Source organism: Gouania willdenowi, chromosome 6 (assembly GCF_900634775.1).
Source record: "Gouania willdenowi chromosome 6, fGouWil2.1, whole genome shotgun sequence".
NCBI lineage: Eukaryota > Metazoa > Chordata > Actinopteri > Blenniiformes > Gobiesocidae > Gouania > Gouania willdenowi.
In genome coordinates this window covers 11,120,768-11,144,633 of record NC_041049.1, presented here as the reverse complement: position 1 = coordinate 11,144,633, position 23,866 = coordinate 11,120,768, and the positions used below count along the sequence as shown (strand labels likewise).

The 23,866-nt window shown below is 38.6% G+C and overlaps 1 protein-coding gene across 1 annotated transcript in view; it reads right to left on the bottom strand.

Moving 5' to 3' along the window:
- The window catches only part of plxna4 (plexin A4), a 336,809-nt gene that overhangs the window by 70,819 nt on the left and 242,124 nt on the right, over window positions 1–23,866 (bottom strand). Inside the window, exons 7-11 of the mRNA XM_028449042.1 lie at window positions 23,399–23,552; window positions 19,078–19,177; window positions 18,491–18,605; window positions 5,386–5,586; window positions 3,678–3,774 (exon numbers count right to left, since the gene is read on the bottom strand). Coding sequence (XP_028304843.1) covers window positions 3,678–3,774; window positions 5,386–5,586; window positions 18,491–18,605; window positions 19,078–19,177; window positions 23,399–23,552 — 667 coding nt within the window. The remainder of the gene's footprint in view (window positions 1–3,677; window positions 3,775–5,385; window positions 5,587–18,490; window positions 18,606–19,077; window positions 19,178–23,398; window positions 23,553–23,866) is intronic.

The following is a 23,866-nucleotide window of genomic DNA, read 5'->3' as shown; positions in this document are numbered from 1 at the left end:
TCTTCTTTACCATCCACCCCTGTTTGGCTGTTTAAATGCTATTAAAGCTAGCTGAACAAACAGTATTTAGTTACTGATTTGGTCTTTTATCTTCGTGGCAACAGAACACCAAACTTCACTTTGATTGCCATTAGGTACGTCTACAAACTAAAAACGCCATCGCTGTTTCTTCATCCACAAACAAAAGCAGGACGAAAGCTGAGGACTCCTGAGTTAAAGCATCTTTTCTTTTTCTACAACTCTCGCTGCTGCTTTGATGCAGCGCTTTGGCTCAAGGACATGTTTTGTCGACTGCACTGACTCCGACTACACACGCTCAGAACCCTAAACACGGCACAGCCCTGCACAAACTTTTGCCTCACAGCGCTGTGTCATCGTGGCGTATAATCCTCATTTTAACAATAAATTCCTCATGCCCGTCTCCATCGCCTTTGGTTAAAAAATTTCTGTTTTCCTTTCAGAGAACTACAACCCCCAGCATGTTGCTGTTTTCCTGCCACAGCATGAATCACTTAGAGTGGTGGAGTGCCAGTGGCCAAACTGAGTGCTAAATCCTCAGAGCTTGAAATGTTAGCAAAAAAAAAGCTTTTATTCTATACACCACAAAAGAAGAGGGCTCAGAGAATAATTAGAGGTGGAGGAAAACAATGTTTACTGTATTACTATTCTGTTACACTTAGAAATCACCAATTTAAGCTGGGCAGGAAGTTCTATTCTATTATTTAATCAACTTTCAGATTAAAAACTTAATTTTTTTTTAAGGGACATCTCAAAATGCATGTAAAATGTTTTCTTTACAGATTAAAATCTGCATTTATAAGCTAAATGATACGTGTTTTGATGGTAAAAGGTTACATCATTTCCCATTTTTATTTCCTTGTCTGTACAGATAAGCAGCAAGAAGATTCCCACTAATCTTCCTGAAGTCGACTTAATAGACAAATGCCAGCTTCAGATTTATAGTTTTAGCTTTTAAAAAAACATCATGTTGGTCACTGCGATCTAATGCATGCATCAATAATAGAATAATGCATTCAACAGAATAAGTTGAGACCCAAACATTCATGTTGAGTTGATTCTTTTTCAAACTAAGGAACATTTGACAAATAAAACAAGGTCTCGGTGTCAAATTATTCTGCTTTGCATGTTACTTTTTAACAAACTGTGCAAACATTAGTTAATTAAATGTGTAGCCTGTCGCTATAATTTTTTTGTTTTTCTCAAGGATTTAATGAGTTTTATTCTTGGTAATCACATTTTTTATGCGATGAAGAAGGTTGTGTAACAGTTGCTCACTCAATGAAAGTGGTCAGGAAATCACATTGTCATGTAGTGTTCTTCATTATTATTAATAATAATAATTACAATAATAATAGTTTTTATATTAGGTATTGTTATACTGTTAAAAAATGTGCCAATGTTATAATGCATGTAACTGAAATTGAAATGAATGAATCAAATATAGCTAATAGTGTACAGGGACATGCCTGACTTTCAAAGAGGTGTTGACAGAGATGTTAAAGGAAGAGGAGTAACTAAGTCGTTTGAGATTCAGGGTGTTGTAAAATAATGAGATATCATGAGGATGATGATGCCCTGAGGCTCTCTGACAGGCAGTTCCAAAGGCGAGGGACATAGTGCTAACAACCTACTGTGCCACACGTTTTCATTTTGATTCATGGTGTTGTGAAAAGGCCGGTACCAGAGGAACTCAGGTTCCACGAGGGTTCGTAGTACGCTAGAAGAAGGTAGAAAGGAGTTGTCCTGCAAAAAATGAGGAAAACGTGGCTTTCTTTTTGAATTTATGTTATTTAAGATGGTTGGCATGGAGTTTAGGATGATCCCATTCCTGGATGTAAATTATAGTGAATACTAGCGAGGAGATGACAGCTGTGTCAATAGTGTATAGCCGGTGATAAGTATATCTTTCTTTTTTAAGCTTCCTATTATCCTTGGGGTCAAATCGACCCCATTTAATGTTTATCATTAAGAAAATGAAAGTTGACATTTTTTTTTTTGCTTCATAGTTCACGACTTTTCATAATTTGATGGGTACAATTGACTAAGCATAACATTATCATGATTTTTTCAATGTATTGAACACAATATGAAAGGCCACATCACTACCACAACCACTAAGGTTCAAACTCTTGTGCTCAATAATGTTGTCAGTGAATTTGAGAAGTTTTAAATAATAATAATATATGCATTGGATTTTATGTAGCGCTTTTCATAGACACTCAAAGCACTTTACATTGATGTGCATTATTCTCTCACTCCACACACAGTGGTGGTAAGCTACTATTGTAGCCACAGCTGCCCTGAGGCAGGATGACAGAAGCAAGGCTAGGATTTGCACCATTGGTCCCTCAAACCACCACCAACACTCACTCACACACTACATTCATACTAGGCAATGTGGGTAAAGTGCCTTGCCCAAGGACACAAAGACAATGACTTGGGTAGAGCGGGATTCAAACCCCCCAACCCTTATGTTATTGGACGACCCATTTGGATGAAAACTATTCAAGATAAATTACTTCTAGTTCAAAAGTTTGGCCTGATGGTGAATAAGTCAAGGTTTCATTATCGAGGGGTAATTTAAAGACACACTGTGTAACGTTTGGTCACTAGGGGCGCTGGACCAGTAACTTTCACGTCAAGCAGCCCTAGTGGCCACAAACGCAGCAGCACCGTCGCAAAAATCAACAAACAGTCAGTCGGGTCAGCCTCCCTCGTCTTTTGATTGTGTATGCAGACAGTAGTTGACCTGTAACTTTGGGGTAAGGATTGGCTCTATGGGCTGGGTCGGTCGGGCTGGGTTAGGGTTAGGGCTGTGGGCTCGCCCCACCCCGCTGCTGGAGGAGCAGCCGCCGCCGCCCTCCTCTCCCCAAGTAGAGGGGAGAGGAAGCTGCTAGTATTTTTCCGCCTGTTTGACTCCTGGTCATGGCCGAGGCAAGTAAAAAGTTTAAAACTGCTTCTGAGGAGGCTAAAAAGACGCTGCCGAAACCCGACCCCCTCCAAACTTACATGGGCAATATTTCAAGAGTGAAGCCCCGCTCAGAGCATTGATACTGTAAAGTGCTGTATATTGAGCTGAGGAATCATTTAAAATAACTCATATGGGTCAACTCTTTAGGTCAAAAAGTCTGTGGTGTGGCTTTAAGTGTTCAACAGATAAACAAAGTGCCTGACACAAACACTTGGTCAGCAATTTTCTGAAAATCTTTTTCTGGAGGCAAATATCCCTGGGGTCAGATTGACGCCTTGGTGACAGGTGTGCATCTATATAATACGACTCTACAGGTACATATACATGTATGTATGTGTGTGCGGCGGCCATGTTGAAGCCTGCGTGGATCAGCTGGTCGTGAGAGAGAGGATCTCAGGGACCTTAAAGCGAGCTTGTAGGAGAGGATGTGTTAAAGTTAACCACTCTGCACAGCAACATCGCCAAATTGATGCAGCACCTCAGCACAACACCCGCCTGTTTCCATGGAGACCAGCTTCAAGGGCATTTGTAAGGAGGCGGCAGCTTTTTCGCTGTGTTTCTGTGCACGTGATAAAGTGACAGTTTGGGAAAGACTACGAGATTAACACGTGAGTGCAAATTTGTGAAATGCGATCCAACATTTGTGTGTAAATGCGCGTGTGTGTGTGTTTGCATGCATGCTCACCTTTGTTATGGGCGGGGTTGTCAATACTGAAATCTCCGTTCCAGATGACGGTCAGCTCCACGGGAAGGCTGCTCATCTCCATCCCATCATAAAAATACTGTCACCATAGCAACAAGAGAGGGAAGGAGGGAAAGAGAAGACCAAAAGAGAGTAAGAAAGTCTTCAAATTCTTCTCCAAACGTATCTTCTGTCGCTCTCACTGTCCACATTAGTTCTCATGTGTTTCTGTGAAACTGGCAGCATTGGAAAGCTGCTGCTGGAGTCATAATTGCTGTTAAATTACAGTCTTCCTCCTTCGGTTCTCAATCAAAGTACAATATTTGTATGAATATACGCATGTTCTCCCCACAGATATAATCCAGAGACACACAGCGGTGGAGATAGACAGGAAAATGGGAAGTAATTGTATCAACACGCGATTAGCATCAGGAGCAGAATAAAGCCTTTTGTGTTCATCTACAATGGTTCTTCAGTCAGTGAATGGGGGTATCCATGAAGTCAGGTTTGTGAAGATGAGACAATGTTTTCATCTGACATACTGGGAGAGTAGAATGGGTGCATCAGAGGTGGAAAGAGTACTGATATATCCACTCAAGTAGAAGCATAAGTGACAAGGACATGGAAACAACACATCTCACCCAAATGAAATCTTTGGTTGAGAACGGTCGAGCAAACTTTAGATTCTCAACTAGTCTCACCCTGGGACCCACATTTTGCCATAGTCATTAAATCGCGACCCAGTTTTTTTTAATTTTTTTTTAAATTCAACTAACCAAATGTAGTTTTTCAAAAATGTTGAAAACACACGTAATTTTTTTTAACGTAAATCTATATATTTTCCTGTGCAACATACAGTTCACATCATGCCTGTAAAAAAAGTGTCTTTCAAAATAAAAGACAAGTCCAATATGAGAGATATAAGTATTTATTTATTTTTTGACCAGCTGTCCGCGACCCACCCAGTAAAGGTCCGCGACCCACTTTTAGGTCCCGACCCACCAGTTGAGAATCGCTGCTTTAGATGATGAAAAAAATAACATTAAAAATTAGAGATAACTTGCAAAAAATGAATAAAATTGACTCTGAAATTAAGTAAATTAATTACATAATTTTTTGTTTGTTTATCTGTTTTGTTTTTTATATATATATATATATATATATATATATGTGCATATAAAGCAGTGTACTTTTAATGACAGTTGTCTGGGAAAATGTCATTTTGTTTGTTAATTAATGCAATAAAGTATTTTTTTTTAAAGTACTGTCACTTCTATGTCCGTCTATGATGTGATGCATTTGATCATTGTCTGGTCAATTCATTTTTTGGTAGTTGCACAATGTCCGTTGATCATTTTAAAACCAAAATGAATAATCTACTCAGAAATGGGTTGGGTGCAGAAATGTAACAGTTTACTTAACTTCTTTTAAAATGTACTGAAGTACAAGTACAATGACTAATTAAGAAAAATACTCAAAAAAGTACAAATACCCGTAAAAGCAACTCAGTGACAGTAACGTGAGTACTTGTAATCCATTACTTTCACCTCTGTGGTGTGTGAGGCTAAGCTTGTGACAGAGGAACAACGGTTTATGGAAGTCGTTTATAGACACGGGGCGTCTTTATAGAGATGGTGATGTGAGTGTGAGGCGATGGTTAATGGGAAAAGGGTGCGCACACACACACACACATAAAGAAGTGTGCCCTCACCGAGGTGTTCTGGCACTGCACTGAGGAGCTGTTAAAGCGCAGGGCTGGAACTCTGTGCTCATTTCCCTGGATGGTCAGCAGGCACTCGTACCCTCTCTGGCCAGACTGGGGCTGTGGGAGGTTCTTCGCTCGGAGAGTGATGGGCTTCACCACGTTGACTGGCACCAGGATTCTGTCTGCAGGCAGCAGCTGAGGACACCCCTGGATAGAGAGTAAACACACAGGAATGCATTACGATGGGAGATACATTTTTATAGCGTGAGAATGCAGCTTTGACCATCAAGTTTGTAACTTCTGAAAAAGTAGAAGAATTATGGTTACTTCAGCCTCGCTAAACATTTAGCATGAAAAAGATTTTCTTCTTTGCATTTTTTACTAGTAATGTCACGGCACTCGGGATAAAATAAACGGCGATATAAACTTGAAAGGTTCATGAAATAAAATCAAGTTAAAAAGTTGCAGTGTTAATAAGATGGAGGAAAACGCGGATGCTCCGTAGACTCATACGTCGGTTGTGTGTCGTGATGCGCTAGAAAAAACAAAAACCAGCAGGTCCGAAATGCTGCTTTCATAACTTTAATGTAACTAATGTGCAATATTACGCAGTACTCATTGTAAAACCCCACTTACCGCTTATTTATATATTTTTTTTCTGTACCTTTATCGTGACAAAATTCTATTATTTATTTTATTGTTATTATTTTATTTTTTTCCCTTAATTTTTGCTCTCTGTATTTGTATTTAGCTCTATTGTTTGTTTGCTCTTTGTGTCTTTGGATGCTGTAACGTGTGAATTTCCCCACTGTGGGATAAAATAATCTATTATCTTATTATTATTATTATTATTATTATTATTTTATTTAGTTTTGCACATATTAGTCTTTAATCACTGTTTATATTTTTTCTAGTTCCTATTGTTATTATTTAATGTTTACATTGTTAGAGAGAGCACAGTTCACCAAGTCAAATTCCTCGTGTGTATAACATACATTACATGGCCAATAAAGTTGATTCTGATTCTAATCTAACCTAATCCAACAGAAATGAGAATTAATAATAATAATAATAATAATAATAATAATAATAATAATAAATAAAAAATAAAAAAAGAGTTAGATTTCTACATGTGTTTTCATTCTTTATTTGTGAAGCAAAAACACTCGCTGACTTTTACAGTCAAATAGTTTTTCATCAGCAAAGATTTGTTAGACATTTGTTGCTCTTAAATGTGAATATTCTTTCATTTTTATATCGTACCATGAGTATTCCGTATCGTGACTCCTATATCGTATTTCATATAGTATTGTGAGTAAACTGTTTTGTTATAACCCCACTTATTGCTGTTCTAAAATGTCTAATTTGAAATTTATGTAGTTTTACATGAGTTTCGAAGAAGAGTATAGTCACAATTTTGACGTTTTTCCAATAAAGGTTACTTCTATTTCTCTTACAAAGTGGGAAAATCCAACTTCTACATATTTGTTGGACTCTTCATGGTAAGGTCGAAATGTTTCTTCCATTGAGTTCTTTCTTTGAAGCTAAAGGCAACAAGATTTCTTCTTGCATTATTTTTATGAATGCACCCACACAACGATCTCTAACAAGGCTTAAAGGAAATGCTGCAATCTCACAAGTCTGAAAAAAAAAAAAAAACCAGGTAAACCAGGTCAATTCTCTTTGAGTATTGACTTATTGAGCAGAGAAAAAAGTATTATTATTCAGTCTGACTGGCTCTACCAAGTGCTAATGCTCTGTGTTCAGTAACTGCCACGTGTAATAATAATTATTCGTAAATTACTGTATATGTAGTAGTTGCGTATTCATAATTTAAAAAAAATGTAGTCTAAATGTAAAACTGAATAATGCTTAGAATAATATAAACTCAGAACAAATCAGTGTACTGAAATTGGATATCAACACGTTTCTCATTAAAAACCACAAATAACAGTTCTTTATCTCACTTTAATGAATTGATTGACCCACCCTTGTTGCTATGTTCAGCTTTGTATTACTTTGCTCTTGGATTCCTTTATCTCTGTGTCTCCTGGCCAGACAGCACCTGCTATTACATTTGACTAGTGAAGCTCAATAGCTACGACACTGCCATTACCCACCAGAGGCTCGCGATAATCATATCACGAACTAGGCAATTATGCAAAAATATTATCAATTCTCGGTCCATAGTTCCACACTCATTTCCACTGGGTGTTATATACGCTGCAAGTTGGATATAATCCTTACAATAAATTTGCTTTTCAATAAAAAATGATTTATTTTTTATTTTTTTGTATTTGTATTTGTAACCAAAATAAGATGAATGACACGGTGGATAAAAGAAGGAAATATACAGAGCCAATACAGGTCAAATATAAGCTTGAAAAGGTATTAATCCATGAGCTCACTGTTCCTTTGGAGCAAATGGTTCATGAAGTCATTGAACGCAAACATCTGTATGAAGCTGAAGGATGTCCTAATGGCTGGAACATGAAAATCCATCCACTGAAATCGTGGTGCAAAGGATTTGTAGTGGAGTCTATCTGCCAGATGGCTCAACAAACTGGGATTTATCAGCCAGAGCCCATGGCACACCATCAAAGCCATGTCAGAGGAAGCCCAGAGGAGCGACCAGTGGCTGTGGATGAAGGACAGGGAAGCCTTCTAGGTCCTGGTGTGAAATGTAGATTCATGGAACCCTGTAGGGATTGATCTTCCTCAGGCGAGGACATCTCGTTACAAAGAGCCAAAACACCCACTGAACCTGAGATTTCCAAAGAAAGTTCCCTATATGAAAAATTGAGCATTGCATCAAGCTAGCCCAGCCCCATCAGCTGACAGTAGCTGTTAACAACTGACAGCATCCATCCCCTAATTCAGTTAATCAACCAGCTGATCATGTTCCATGCTTCTCATTGGTTAGAGTTAGTCACGGCACTGTATTTAAACCACTGCAACACGCCTACTTCTGCACACTTCGTCAGCAAATGCCTCGCAACACACCTTCACCCCAGCTCATCTTCTTCTGTCTGATTAAACAGTGTCTTCTGTTGCCATCTAACATCTGTGCTTCTGTTTCAGGGGGTCCTGCTGACCGCTCTCTCTGCTTATGCCTTTCCATGTAGCTCTTGTTCCCAGAACAGAGCCTTACTGCCAAATCTAAACTGCATGCTAATAAACAAATTGACTTAAGTGATCCTGAATGAACTATCCAAAAAGTATTGTATGTGGGTCCAATCAAATGTTGTGCCAATACCAATACTAGTATCAGGAGAGGCCCCGATACAGCACTAAAAGGCTGGCATTGGTATCGGCAAGCACTAACTATTAACACGCCGATGCCATTTAAAGCATTAAACTCTTCTTCAAACGCTGAGCCTTGTGTTTTCATCTCTCCCGACTCTCACTGCTGCCCTGACTCCTGATCACAGAAACACGTATGGTTACATGTTCAGTGCATGCCGAGGCAAGCCATCGCTCTTGGCCCAGAGCTGCCGCTCTGATCCGATTGCGGGGTCACATTTTAATGTTGCCGAAAAATAAACAAACGTCCCTACACAAGAGAAAATGTCAGCAAATTTGAAGACCTGATTTTGGGCAAAAAACAGGTCATATCTTTAGACCGGCATGAATCGGTATTGGCCGATACTATGCAACTGGGTAGCTGTATCGGCAGCGGCACAAAAAACTAAAGGTATCAGAACAACACTAGTCCTATCACATCCTGTCTTACTTTTCAGAGAAAAATGGTAAATGATCAATTGGAAGAGAAGATATGACCAGAGGGATGATAGCAAGAAAAACCAAAAGTAAAACAAGTAGCAGAATGGAAGAACAAGCAAAAAGTAAAGGGATTAGGGATGAAAAAGAGAGTAAATATTGAATAGCTCTCCACTTTGCAAAATGTTTCATATTGTTGCCAAACAGCGTGGATAGAGTTCGACAAAAAAAAGTAAAGCAAAGTAAGAGAGAAACAACAAAGGAGTAGGAAAGCTAAAAGAAGACAAAGTGAAGCGGGTGTGACAGTTAGGAGAAGCTTGAGCGGATGAGGAACGGGGGTGGGGGGTGGTAGTGGGGGTGCTAAGAAGCAGAGCAGATAAGGTGAGCCCCTGTGTGAGGGAAGCTGGGGGGAGCCAAGCATAGCACACGTTGAACTTGTTGATAACACTTGTTTGAAGTTCATTAAAAGCCACTTGATTGGGTTAAGCTGAGTGATTGAGTGAGAGAGTGAGTGAGTGAGTGACTGGATAGCGGCACAGTACGGAGAACGCTCTGTGACACTATTCACAAAGTCATTATAGATAAATGACACACAAGGTGAGTGAGTTCAGCAGTGGTGAGGAAGAGAGGGTGCGTTTGTGTTTGCTCTTCCACATCTCATTTCCCCACGAAACGAAATGAGAATGAACAAGAGAGTAGGGGAAAAAAAGTGGTTCTCAAATTCAATTGAATCTCTTTCAGTTAATACGCTTGAACAATAAAGACGATAAATCTGATCTGGTTTGGGGAAAATGAAGGCTAGGGAAGCATTGGAGTATGACCTAATAGTGAGAGTGACTCAGGCAGAATCTTAAAGATTCAGATCTAGGCTGATAGTAGCACACGTGGCATAAGATACCCTAGTAAATATGAAATATCTATCGTACATGCAATGCTCACTCTAGTTGATTACCTCATTATTAATGGTTCTGCAGAACTGGATGATTACATTTTTACATACATTAAGATGTATTGGTGCATGCTGACGTCTATATTGTGCAGGACAATTATGCTTTGATTTAGTTTTAGTCATAGTCTGGACTAAAACACAATGTCGTTTTAGTCATAGTGTTTTGACTAAAGGTTTTAGTCGACTAAATCTGCTAAATCTGCATGCCGATGTCTATAATGTGCAATTTTGTCAGCAAATGTTGATTCAGTTTTAGTCATAGTGTTTTGACTAAAACACAATACATTTTTCGTCAAAATCTCGTCATCAGGACTATTTCAGTTATAGTCTAGTTTTAGTCCACTAAAAGACATTAAGGTTTTAGTCGACTAAAGATTTTAGACTAAAGATTTTAGTCGACTAAAGATTTTAGTCAACTAAAGATTTTAGTCGACTAAATCTGCTAAAATACTGGATGATTACACTGATACATACATTAAGACATATTGTTTTTGGTGCATGCCGATGTCTATAATGTGCAATTTTGTCAGCAAATGTTGATTCAGTTTTAGTCATAGTGTTTTGACTAAAACACAACATAGTTTTAGTCAAAATCTCGTCATCAGGACTATTTCAGTTATAGTCTAGTTTTAGTCCACTAAAAGACACTAGGGTTTTAGTCGACTAAAGATTTTAGTCGACTAAATCTGTCGATGTCTATAATGTGCTATTTTGTCAGCAAATGTTGATATAGTTTTAGTCATAGTGTTGACTAAAACACAATATAGTTTTAGTCAAAATCTCGTCATCAGGACTATTTCAGTTATAGTCTAGTTTTAGTCAGCTGAAGATTTTAGTTGACTAAATCTGTTACAGATATAGTCGACTAAAATATACAGGATAAGAGTTCATGTTTTAATTACCATTAATCAATCTGATATTGGATGGTATTAATGTTTGTAAATACATACAGACAGATTTGATTGGAAATTGTCTCATGTGACAAAATTATAGTTTTGTTTTCATTGGTTGACTAAAATATTTTGATCGAGTTTTGAACATATATCATTTTTAAAAATTAGTCAGTCTAGGTACTGTCACTTAAAAGAGTGGAGCCGACAAAAACTATGACAACATTTTTTAGTCGACAAAATTAACACTGGTAGGAAGAAAAAAAACACATTGAAACATTGGTGGACACACTCAACTTTAATTTCAAACACACACAGAAAAACAATCTCGAGCTGAATATTTCCATAACAGTGTATAATGAATGTCATCACTAACACACACACACACACACACACACACTACACAATTATGCGACATCAGAATATCACGGCTAAGCTCCAAATATGGTCTCTGCGCTGTCAGGGAATCTCTCTAATCTTTTCCTGATGTACATAGACGTCCTTTACCACACAAGTACACACAGCTTTATTAAAACTCATAAACTACAGCAATCTGCCATGTGAATTTGAAGCGGGCTCCACTGACACACAAACGCATCACAAAGAAGGCTCTTGTAGCCAGGACTATAAGCTGTTGTTCATTATTTCAGTTTACAACATAGAAAATCCTATACCTTCTTTTTACTACACATTTTTATTAATTTTCTGAAAATATAATGACCGTTGGTGCCCATTAAAGCCACCGTGGCTTCCATTGGTTGGGACAAACACACGTCCACGTCCCGTGATGCAGATGTTTTTTTGTAGCGAGGGACGCCATCGCTGTTGATATTTATTTCTTCGTTAAGTCGATACAACGTCTCTCAACGCATTTATTGTCCCCATCCTCCCTCTAGCCCTCAACAACGTGGTTATTTACACAACAGCGTGTCATCATAAAACCATGCACTGCAGGTGTACATAATGCATATCTTTATGTAATATACAGTCAACCACTACGACTGCTGCATGGCCTCTGACTACAAATTTACAGTGTGTTTTTGCATATTGTTCAAAGCTGATGATTGTTTTTTTGCTTCCATGAATGTGAAATATTGATGAAACGACATGACGCTGGAATCACTAAGAACAGTCATGTTACATGAATCTACATAGTGATGTGGTAGTTATAGTGTCATAGGGGAAATATACAGAACAGACAAACCATTTACATTCTACGTGTAAATGTTAATTTTGTTCTTCACAGTTTTCAACGACGACATTTTTTTTTTTACGTGACAATAACGGACGATGACTAATTAGAAAATATACATGTGAATGAAAAATATATCAATATTTTTGTCAGCAAATAAAACTACAACTATAATTTAGTCAAATCCAATCTGAATTCATGTAAACAATGTCTTATAAGGATGTCCCAATACAACTTTTTCATTATGATACCGATATTGGAGAGTTATCGGTATTGGCCGATTGATTTATTTATTTATTTTTTAATAATAAATAAAAAAAAAAATACTTGTTTTGTAGTGTGGAATATTAGAAAAGGCTTGATCAAGTAATGTTCCTCAAACAGAGAACAATAGTCAGCAACAGTAGGGATGAGAAAAACTGACCCATTTATTATTAACCAATTGGTTACATACATTTTAACCTTCAACATTATATCTACAGTATTCTACAATTGAATAAAATAAATAAAAAAATGAATTGGGGGAAAAAAATAAACAAATTAAAAATTAAAATTCGAGAATCCGAAAATTTGAATCCGATATCCAATATTTGTTTTCAGGCTAATATCGGACCGATATTCAATATCGATTTTGGATCGGGACACCCCTAATGTCATTGATTGCATCCAATGTGTCTGTGTGTACTGACAAACATTAATACCATCCCATATCAGGATGATAAATGGTTACTGAATCTTAAAAAAAAAAAAAAAAAAAGTGCATAAACTCCTACTTATGCTGTATATTTTAATTGATTTTATCTGAAACAGATTTAGTCGACTAAAACCTAATGTCCTTGAGTTGAAATAGTCCTGATGACTAAACATGAACTGTGTATTTTACCCTCTTGTGTTTGGCAAATAAAACTTGTCTGATTCTTTCTTAATCTTTAGAACACACTTGTGCACTCTATATTCCTCTCTGAATTGGTCATCATTCATTACATACTTACATACCTGCCACAAAATGTATTGGATTATGTGATTAAACAACCTCCTACCTGTGTCAATTCTTGCACGTTTCCACCTCAGCGTACAACTCTTCTTCTGAATATCTGCGTCTATGAACAGTTTCTAAAACTAATTCTCCTTTTGGTTTGTTGTCCTGTCAGTCTGTTGTAGCAGAGACTGGAATGACTTCAGAAAAAACGTTGAGGCTGAAAGCTCTCATCGTCAAGCAGGCGTTTAAAACTTTTATAAGCAGCCGTTTTTTCTATTGTTTGGATTGTCTTGTTTCTGAAATCTTAGGCTGCGTCTGAATAGTCCCTCCTATCTCCTTTCCTATCCACTTTTCCATAACCCCGTGGATGACGTCACAGGGCTAAGGATATGTGTTAGGAGAGGAGTATGGAAAAGGCGATCACGTTTGTTTTGACAGTCAGACGCACTTCAACTAGGTGACGTAATAATCTGATAGCCGCGAAGGTGACGTCTGTCGTGGTGAAAAAACTACACATTTCTGACACTTTCCCCTGATATGACCTCAAAAATCACACGGTTTGAATGTAAATCAAAGGAAAGAAAGCTTCCAGGCTACAAGGAACAAAAGGTAAACTAAAAGAATGTCACATTGAGAATAGTTGCTCACGTTCACCTTCCACTCAGAAATATGAATTATGTCAGTTATAATCTGATAATGTCTTACATAACATAATATTAGTTTTACATTATTTATTTAAAGTTGTTCAAGGTATATTATTGCATTGGTAACTTACATGACCTCCGTTACTTGTCAGCGCTCAGGTGTGCGTGTCCCTTTAAATGTTGTTGCCGCAATGAATTGTGGGTCAGCATTATCTGGTCTCCTTTGGTAAAGGATGCATCAGTGTTTCCTAGGCTAAAGGAGGTAAAAAAGGAAGCATTACACCTCTTTTCCTGAGCTTAAAGAGAACTCGGACGGTCTTTATCATGGCCACCACTGAAACACTTCCAGGGGTGAAGGAACAGTGGATAGGAAAGGAGATAGGAGGGACTATTCGGATTGCAGCCGAGATCTTGTTTTGATTTTTTCTTAGCTTCCTTCTCCTTTTCCTTCCAAAGGATTTGCCTTTTGCCAGACCACAGGTGAAAATAACAACTATTCTGGAGCACTCGGATGTTCTATCCTTCTATCCTATTCTGTTCACTAACCCCAACCAGTCGAAGTGGATGGCTGCCACCTCTGAACCTGGTTACCCTGGTGTCACTAAATGCTTGTTCATGTGGATCTTGTTGGGTTCTTTCTTCTTTTTTACTATGAACTTTATATTTTGTTCAGGACTTTGAGATGACTTTGTTGTATTTTGCGCTATATAAATAAAGTTGAATTGATTTGAATCTGTCTTGCCTGGTAAATAAAGGTTAAACAAATAAAGAAATAAATGCAAATGTGCAAAAATAGTGACATCCTTGAGCATATGGTAAAGCTAAGTGTTTTTAATGGAATAGAAACAAAAGACTGCACCAGCAGTTCCAGTGGGATCACCACGATCCCATGATTTGTAATTAAGAGAGTTCGACTTTTTTCCAATGTTATAATGGATACAAATCTATGACGCAATCTTAATTCTTCATAACAAATATTTGCTACTATACTGTGAGTTACAAATAATGTTATTAGAGTAAAACAGCTCAATGTTGACCTGTTTTATTAGAATAAAATACAGTGAAGTGAAAAGTCTTCATTGGCAGATTTCTGCTGTCTAACTCAAGTAAAGACTGGAATGAAAGTTAACAAACAGCAGTGTTTAATAAAATTATCCTGATGACTTAATCAATACCTTACTGGTTAATAAACTCCATTCCATTGATCTGTTTGGGTCAGGCATGAGTTAATGTTAATGATGTGTTAAAAACTGATGTTTGATTTGGGTTGTATATCATTGATACAAAGTACAGTATGTATAACAGCTATTTAGCCAGTGCTAATCATTCATCCTCCTTTTGTTTATCTTTTGACATATTTAGCTTTGTTGTGTATTAGATTCTCTCAGTCCTTGAGGTGTATCGACAACACGCTGATCCGTGTGCTCATATCATCGCTGGCACGGATAAGAAACGGATGCCAACTGTATGCTGAGGCCCTGCTTTATCATCCTCCTCCAATTCAATTCAATTCAAATGTATTTATATAGCGCTAATTACAACGAAAGTCATCTGAAAGCGCTATCAAAATATAAAATGCACACTAACGCCTAGCTCAGCCAGTAGGGAAATTTGTATGGGTTTCCATCATTAGCATAGAGTGAAGGGATTAGTCAGATCACTGCCTGAAATCCTCTAATTGTATATGCACACACACACACGCGCACACACACACAGACACAAATAAATCATCTGCAGCTTAAAGCCACCGCCGCCTCTCAGCAGCAAAGTTGACTTGTTTCCTTTTCTAAGATTTGAGAATGATTCTTTAGATACTCGCGTGTGTGTGTTCTTGAGCTTACTTGTGTGTTTGTGAAATCATTCAAACCAAGCAGCATTCACAAATCTCGCACCAGTTACACGACCTTGGATTCCAGGGGTTAATTAAAAGCAAATTAATCATCATTAAGCTTCCAAAACACCTGCTTTTCCATGTCACACAAAAAGGAAAGTCATTTATGTGCTAATGCCAAATCCTCGTCCTTTATTTACGGCTTTTTTTCTTCTTTTTTTTTAGTTAGATACACAATAGGAGAGGATTCACACATTGTTTTCTTGAGCCAATATTGACCACCGGCGCCTGAGCTAATTGGAAACGTAAACCTGCTTGGGCCTAACTAAGCAGACGGTTCAAAACGATAATGAAAACTGCGGAAGAAAAAGGGAAAAAAAAAACATGATTGTCCGTGGCTGGTTGAATAGCTCCAGGGAAATGCGGGTGAAATCGCACAATTGAGTGCAGACTGCTCATCAAAGGAGGCAATCTGGCTAAGCTTTGTCGGCCCCGCCGCGCCGCGTCTGCCAACCCAGACATGAGCCCAAGCGATCATCGTAGCTCACCTCGGGCTAGGATTAACAGGGCCACTAACTCGCTGTAAAAACCCTCCCCCTGTAAACCACTGTAAATTGGCAGTACACAAGCAGGTAGATTACTACGCACTGCAGTGTACGTACAGTATTAAACTATAGAGAAGGACAGTGGTAGCCAGGATGAACGTCTTCACACATCCAAGCCATACAAATAGGCCATGGGTGGACTGGGACAAAAACACAGTCCTGGCATTTTGTGTCCAGACCCACTACTTTATCAGCAACATGTGGCTTTTTATGTCTTCACTTTATTTATTATTCAGAAAACCTTAAAAGGGGGACACTTTTTAACCCATTTTTACCTATTTACATTTTGCAACTTTCTTTGTCACATTTTTGCCCCTTTTCAAAAAATTCTGACACTTTTTTCAGATTTTTTGCCTCCTTTTGTTAATAAATATCACTTTATTCCTATTTTTTGTCCAGTTTTGCAACTTCATTTTGACACTTTGATCCAATTTTTGTCCAACTTTTTCCCAATAAATACCACTTGTTTCCTTTTCCCCCTACATTTTGCCTATTTTTGTTTCAAATTTTTGCCCTTTTTCACTATTGTTTGGCACATTTTGCTCATTAAAACTATCCTTTGCCATTACAAACCACCTGGTTCCTCTTTATTTGCTCATTTTTTGACCACTCGTGACTGCTTTTAGCACATTCTAAGTAAGTAAAATGTATTTGTATAGCGCTTCTCAGAGACAATAGTCACAAAGTGCTTCACAGCAGTAAATTAATAAAGTAAATACGTATTAGAGCATGTAATCAAGTAAAACGTATATAAAATATAACAAAACACAACGCTAGGTCACTTTTAATCACTTTACGCTATTTTCTTGTCACATTTTTGCCACTTTTGGACCAAAATGTAGCAGACCGGACCGGCTCACCTCGGATTGACGGCCTACAGGGACAATGCCCGATATGCCAGATGGCCAGTCTACCCCTGTATAAGCCACACAAATAGGCCAGGGATGGGCAACCCTATCACAGCAGGGGCCACCAAAATGTGATTGTATCTGTTCCGAGGGCCACATTGTCAATATTCATGTCAGCATTTAGAATAATAACCAATCAGAGCATTAATAAAGATGGGGGAAACAGTTTTGTCTTATTCTGTCTTTGTGGTTTTGTCAGCTTTTAATCATTTTCTATGTTATTGGAGTCATTACGTGTGTTTTTGTTATATGTTGTGTCCTTATTGTAACAATTTGTTTATTTCTGTCATTTTCTGCATTTTTGTTGTTGATTTGTGCATTTTTAGGGGTCACTTTCTGTATTTTTGTTGTTTTTCTGCATTTTCCTGTCATTTTGTGCAATTTTGTAAACAAAGTTTGTGTGTTTTTGGAGTTATTCTGTAATGTGTTTTTGTAGCCAATGTATTTGTTTTTGTGTCTGTCTTTATTGCAATTTTGTGTTTTATGAGTCATTTCGCAAATGTTTTGTGTGTTTTGGCGTACTTTGTGCATTTTGCTGTCGATTTGTGTGTTTTGGAAATTATTTCGTGTATTTTGTCGGGCTTAGTATTCCTTCCAACTTCTAGAAATACAATTTTTGGGGATTTGTTTCAGGGACCGCACAAAATTAAACTCATGTCTGAAATAGACTTTCATTCACATGAGTGCTATTGCTGCTGCAGTAACTCCTAAATCAGTGTTAAATCTTTGTGGGTGTGAAGCATCAAAGTGAATGTCCTCCATTGAGCGAATGGCTTGTCCTCTGCAGCAGAGCAGCCTAATTACAGTGGGCTGTGCTTTGAGAGGAATAGAAGCCACTGCCAATAGTATTGATATTTCACACAGACTAAGCTGTCGCAGGAAACAGGGCTGGGCGAGGGGAAATGACTCAGTTTTACTCCCTTCCAGTGGCCTTTGATGTGCAGTCAAGAGCGAGACATGCCAGGAGACTCACGCCAGATGGAAGCCCCCGTCGCCCAAACGGTGTCTCTCTCTTTTACACATAACTCTTTTTGAAAACGGCGGCTATTAGTCTCACACAGTCAGACAGCTTCCCTTCAATTTATTTGATTGTGTTTTATAGCCAGCTGACTCACTGAAAGACGTCGGCTAGAGGCTGGCCAGCACGAACAAACGACGGAGAGATTTGTGGACTTTTGTCTTAATGCACCAATAGAGCTGTTGCTGCAAAAAAAAAATGGGACACCTCAACAATGGCTTCACAGTCACACAAACACGGAACATCTCGTTCTTACATTCGATGACTCACCTCGTATTGTACCATACACTGCAGATCTGTGTTCTTGAAATTTGGCTTCGTGGACGGTAACTAGTAATAGGAAATCACCATAAACGGCTTGACATCAGGACTCACCTCAGGCTTCTTGACTCGCCCCTCTTGGAAGGAACACGTCCGAGGGTCATGGGTACAGTCGTGCCTGTATTTACACCAGTGGCACTGGTAGGGGCTACTCACACAGGACAGACACCTTCAACAAAGCAAAGGAAAGTTTGGACGTCAAATAGGAAAAGGATGTAGGGTTAACATTTTGGAGGGTGGGTAGTCTTTTAGTTTAAGCATACATTTTAGTGTAAATAAGTACATTTAGATAGTCGGTAACACTTTACTTGTACATAACGCTGACCTTACGCTGTCATTATTATGACATGACACCTGTCATTAGCATGGATAAGGTGTCATGAAGGCTGTCAGTAAGTGTTGTTTGTTACCCTAACTCTTCATTCCCCTAACCCTAACCCTACCTAACCCCACGAGATCCCACCACCTAACCCAAAAAATGCCAACATAGCTCCAAAGGTGTCATAATTTAGCGAAGGACACCTAATGACAGCCTATTCATGCTAATGGCAGGTAATGACAGCGCAATGTTAGCCTTACGTATAAAACTTCAAATAAAGTGTGACCAGGTAGTTTTAGGTGATAGAAAATGCCCTACTTACGATTTGTGCACACTGCAGTTGTAAAAGACAAAACTGGTGTTTGCAAATGCCAGGCCCGTCTCTTTGGATTTGAGGTAGAGCTGCACAATCTGGTGGTCACCTGCAGAAAAATGTACATAAATCCAGATTAATCTCTCAAGTTTTTGAAAAAAACAATTTCTTCCTAATGAACAAAACAGTATAACAACACCTTCATTGATTTTAAATTGGTAACCGTGCTTTTAAGTAGAGAAAACATTGAATGGTGTGTTAAAGCTGTAGTTTGTAAGTTTTTTTTGTCATTATTTGGTCAAAAATTCATTATCATCTTTGAGCATATTGTAATCCAAAGTGTTCTGAGTAGACAGTGAATGTCATCTCCTTCTGCTGGCCCTGTAAATGAAGTTTATAAATCCAGAAGCGTGACGCTCTTGGAATCTGGATGTCAATCAGAGATCTTTCTACTAACACTTGTGGTCCATGAGCTGTTTTTGGCGTTACTATTGGCTGCTTGTCTGAAGTCAGGCGCGTTCAGGTACCATCGGTAGTAAAAGTGTAATGACGGACATCCAAGCAGAAGTCTCCATTGCGGCATTAGACACAACAGTTACATGACAAATCAAGCGTAAAAAGGCAGACTGAGGTCGACAAGCAACAGTTTAAAGTCACAAACATACTCGGGAGGAAAGAAGCGCTTTGTGTCCTCATGGATCCCCATGACTGCGCAGGGTCCGCTGCACGTACTGGTGTCAGGGGGAAAGTGATAACAGACGGGATAAATCGAGTGTAAACCTAAGATAAGCTTATTCAAGGTGAAATCATTTTGCAGTCTGGATGTGGACTAATGGTTGTCAGTCTGCTCAGAGCAACTCAGGCAGCTGGGATCAGTGCAGCCGCCTCTGTTGTCTCTATTGCTCAGAGCGTTTACAAAATATACCGGTATGGGAGGTTCGGTTACAGTTTCAGTTTCAAATCGGAGTGGAGAGAGGACTCTACAAACTGCAGCTTTAAGTTGAGGTTCCATTTATTCAGACAATATTTTTCAGGAAATGTTTATCCCCTGACAGGTTTCGAATGTCAACTGCCAGTCTTCGTCAGGGGAGTTCCGCTGATCGCCTTTGATGGTTCGTTTAAAGTTTCACTTGACATCCAATGGTTTGATACGGTGGCTGGGAAGTGTCAGGCGAATTCATTTATAGAAACAAACACAAACGGTTCACAACACAAATGCAAAAAGGCCACAACATGAATGTCAACGGGCCGCAACGGAAGTGTTTCCGAAGGACCAGCATTACAGACGGACACGTTTCTGACGGATAATGTTAATGAGGAAGGAAGGAGGGTAGAGAATTTTTTGATAATGACTGAATTTGAAGGCGTAGTTCTACCCCAGAGTGGATACATGAGTTACCATGTCCGCCAACCATCGGCTCATGAGTAGACCTAAATGTAGAAGACCAATCTAATTTGAAATGACAAAATAAAATACCTAATACCTAAAATAACCTCCCTTTTTACATTCGTGTTGTGAGTCGTTTGTGTTCGTTTCTGTAAATGCATTCGCCTGACACTTCCCAGCCACCGTAGTGTGAAGTCCATTTACCCTTTCATTTAGACGTTCTTTTTAACTTTTCTCATTTGTGTCTACTTGGGTTTTTCATGAAGATAACGGAACGGCACATCTTAAAGCCACAGGTGATGGGCTTGTTGTGGTATAAAAGCCCCCTTTAAAAGAGAGCGAGAGGAGAGGTTTTGTTGGGTGACGTTTTCCTTTTTCCTTCTGCCTTACAAGAAAAAAAAAAAGTTGGTGCACACATATTTCCCCTGGGATGGACAACATTCCCTGAGAAAAGTCTTTGACAAGGTAAAGAGAGAAGAAGATTAAACTGAAATTGTGTGTGTGTGTGTGGGTGAATGTGAGCTTGCGCCTCATCTGTATTTGGTGTGTCCTTTTGTCTGGCACTAATGAAGGAGTTCATGTTTAATTCAACAGCACAGCCACACATCTAAACTGCTCACTCTCCACTCTGGCTCTCATCCTCGCTCTATCTGCAACACACAGGTCTGTTCACTTCCTTACACACTGCGACTCCTTCGTCTCCCCTGTGCTTCAACCCATCCTTTCAACAAAGAAGGAATCATTCATCAATCACAGTAAAGCACCGCTGACAACGGATCTGTCCTAATTAGGCCACCTAAATGTTACCTTGAAGCCTGGTAACACTATCTATCCCTCCTTCCCTTCATCCCTCCATTCATTGCGTTTCCCTTTCCACCTTTCAAGCAGGCTTACACTAATGTTTTAGATACGTGAAATATTTTTCCTCTTTCTAAAAAAATAATAAAATTCACACATTTTTGTGCAACGTTCCATGTGTCAATGTTTCATTTCTTCGTCTTTGTGTATGTAAAACGACGGCAGCATTAGATGTGGCTGACATGGCAAACATTAAACAAATGTTTTTCATTCCCAGATGTGCCCCTGGGCTTCCTGTCAGCAATACATCGCTACACATATGCAATAGGTGGGTGGATTACTTTATTCTAGCAAGCAGGGTCATGACAATGTGATACGTGTTCTCTGTGGCATACTTTGAATGTTTTATGTAAATGTCCTCGATATGTTCTATAGTAGCTCGACTCAAAACAAACTTGATAGCAAACAAGATCACAAACCTCCTCCAAGCACTAAACATCCTCTTTGCCAGCTATTGGCAGTTGTCTGGATCAGTGATTCTGATCATGGTAACATGATCATTCACACTTTAACCCTTCTATTATCATCAAATAGTACTAATACATTTTACCCTCGGGTTCAATCTGACCCCAGGGATATTTGCCTCCAGAAAATCATTTTCAGAAAATTGTTAACCAAGTTTTTGTCAGGCATTTTGTTTATTTGTGGCATACATAAATAACTCCTTGATCTGTTCTCTGGAGCCACCAACAGGCCAAACTTTTACATTTTAATGAATTTTTATTGAATAGTTTTCATTCACATCTTCTCAAATTTATTTGTCAACATTAATGACCACAAGAGTATGAACCATATTGGTTGTGGTAATGATTTGACCTTACCTGCAGCGCCACCATCAGGTCGTGCAGCTTGAAAATCTTTCATATATTTTCTAATTTGGGGTAGACGTTCATGAATCTCACACAACTACCCCTCCCCCCTACTACTACTACTACTATCTTCTATTTTTGTAACATATTCACTGTAAAGTTTTAATCAGTGACGTTCATTTTTGAACGATAAACATTGAAGGTGGTCAAATTGATCCCAAAGATAATAGGATTGTTAAAGGCTTGGAAGCTATTTCGACCCCCAAAAAACAATACAGTAGGTCCAAACGTATGGGCACCCCCATTTTTTTGAAACTATCCCGATGAAATATACAATCCGGATCCAAAACTGAGTAAAATTTCATAAAGATCTGTCATTTACAAACCAAGTGATCCCAATGATGAGAGATAGGGATTTTTTGATTTTTCAAACTGATCCAGAATCAGTATATTGATCCGGATCCCCTCTAAAATGTTATTGAATCTTCCGTGGCGTAAGGTCTATCTTCTGTTAGGTACTTTTGACTTAATCCTGCTAACAGACAAATAAACAAACAAATAAATGAACAACTGGGGAAGTTTTAGCTCCTGGGCGAAGGTAACAACAAAATATTTGAAATATTTGGTTACCAGGGAATCTGGAATCATTTCTTTATTTAACTAAAAAACTTTTCATTTCCAAACATAAAAGGGTTCATGGTGACAGATTGCTTTGCTGCCTACAGATGGAAATTGTCACATGGGAACTGTGTTTATTTAGACCAGGCTTAGCTAACCCCAGAGAGAAAAGGCGACGAGCACAAGAAACACATGCAAGAAAATATTCGCAGTTTGCATTTTCAGGCAATGGTGACACATTCAGTGGCAGCCCATGTAGTCTCGCCAGGCTGTCCGTTGGCTCATTCACTGATATGATAATATGCAGCTTCAGTTCCTTTCGTTGAGCACGGGCCTAACCTGGGATTTCAAAACTGCCTGTGGAGCAAAAAGACTAATGGATAGCGTTCATTCAATTACTAAACATGTCCTGAGGCAGCGCTCCAAGGTCTGTTGTGCAACTGATGGCAACAAGGAAACAAAGAGATCACATTGCCTTAAGAGTGACACACTTACGACTGAGGCAAAAGCATCAAGATAAACGTCAGCAGCACTGTGTTAGGTTGTCATTGACAGAGAATAATCAGTAGCTCATTTATCATTCATTTATGAATGAAATCTAGTACTTTATTCACCTTATCTAAACACATATGCACACTATATTTGTGCTACTTTTTACCTTTATCGACAATAATCCGAGGCATTTCCTTTTCAGCAGGGGAAAAGCACTTGATCCGGTTTCCTTCCACGACGCCGTTCATTTCTGAAAGGTCTTGGAAGGTGCAGTTGACCCCTGCAGAAAGCTCTGGAACGTTATGGGCTTCTAACACCAACTGTGACAAAGAAAACAAAGAAAAAGAAGAGAGTGTCAAAAGCTGCCAGCTGGGCATAAAATACCATAGTAAGCGGGTTACACACTTCTAACGATTGCAAATACCAGATTATTTTATGTTTTATAAGATTATCGTATAGGATTATCCTTTGGTTTGAGGTGTGTTAAGACTGAATTTGTAATCGTATCTAAAAAGGGTCAGGGCCAACAATCGTAAATGTTAAACTCGTTCAATATTTATGACCAAAACTTCTCGTGTGTATGTGGGGAAAGTCGAACTTGGAACTCTGCATTTCTGAGTTTTATTTTAAAATC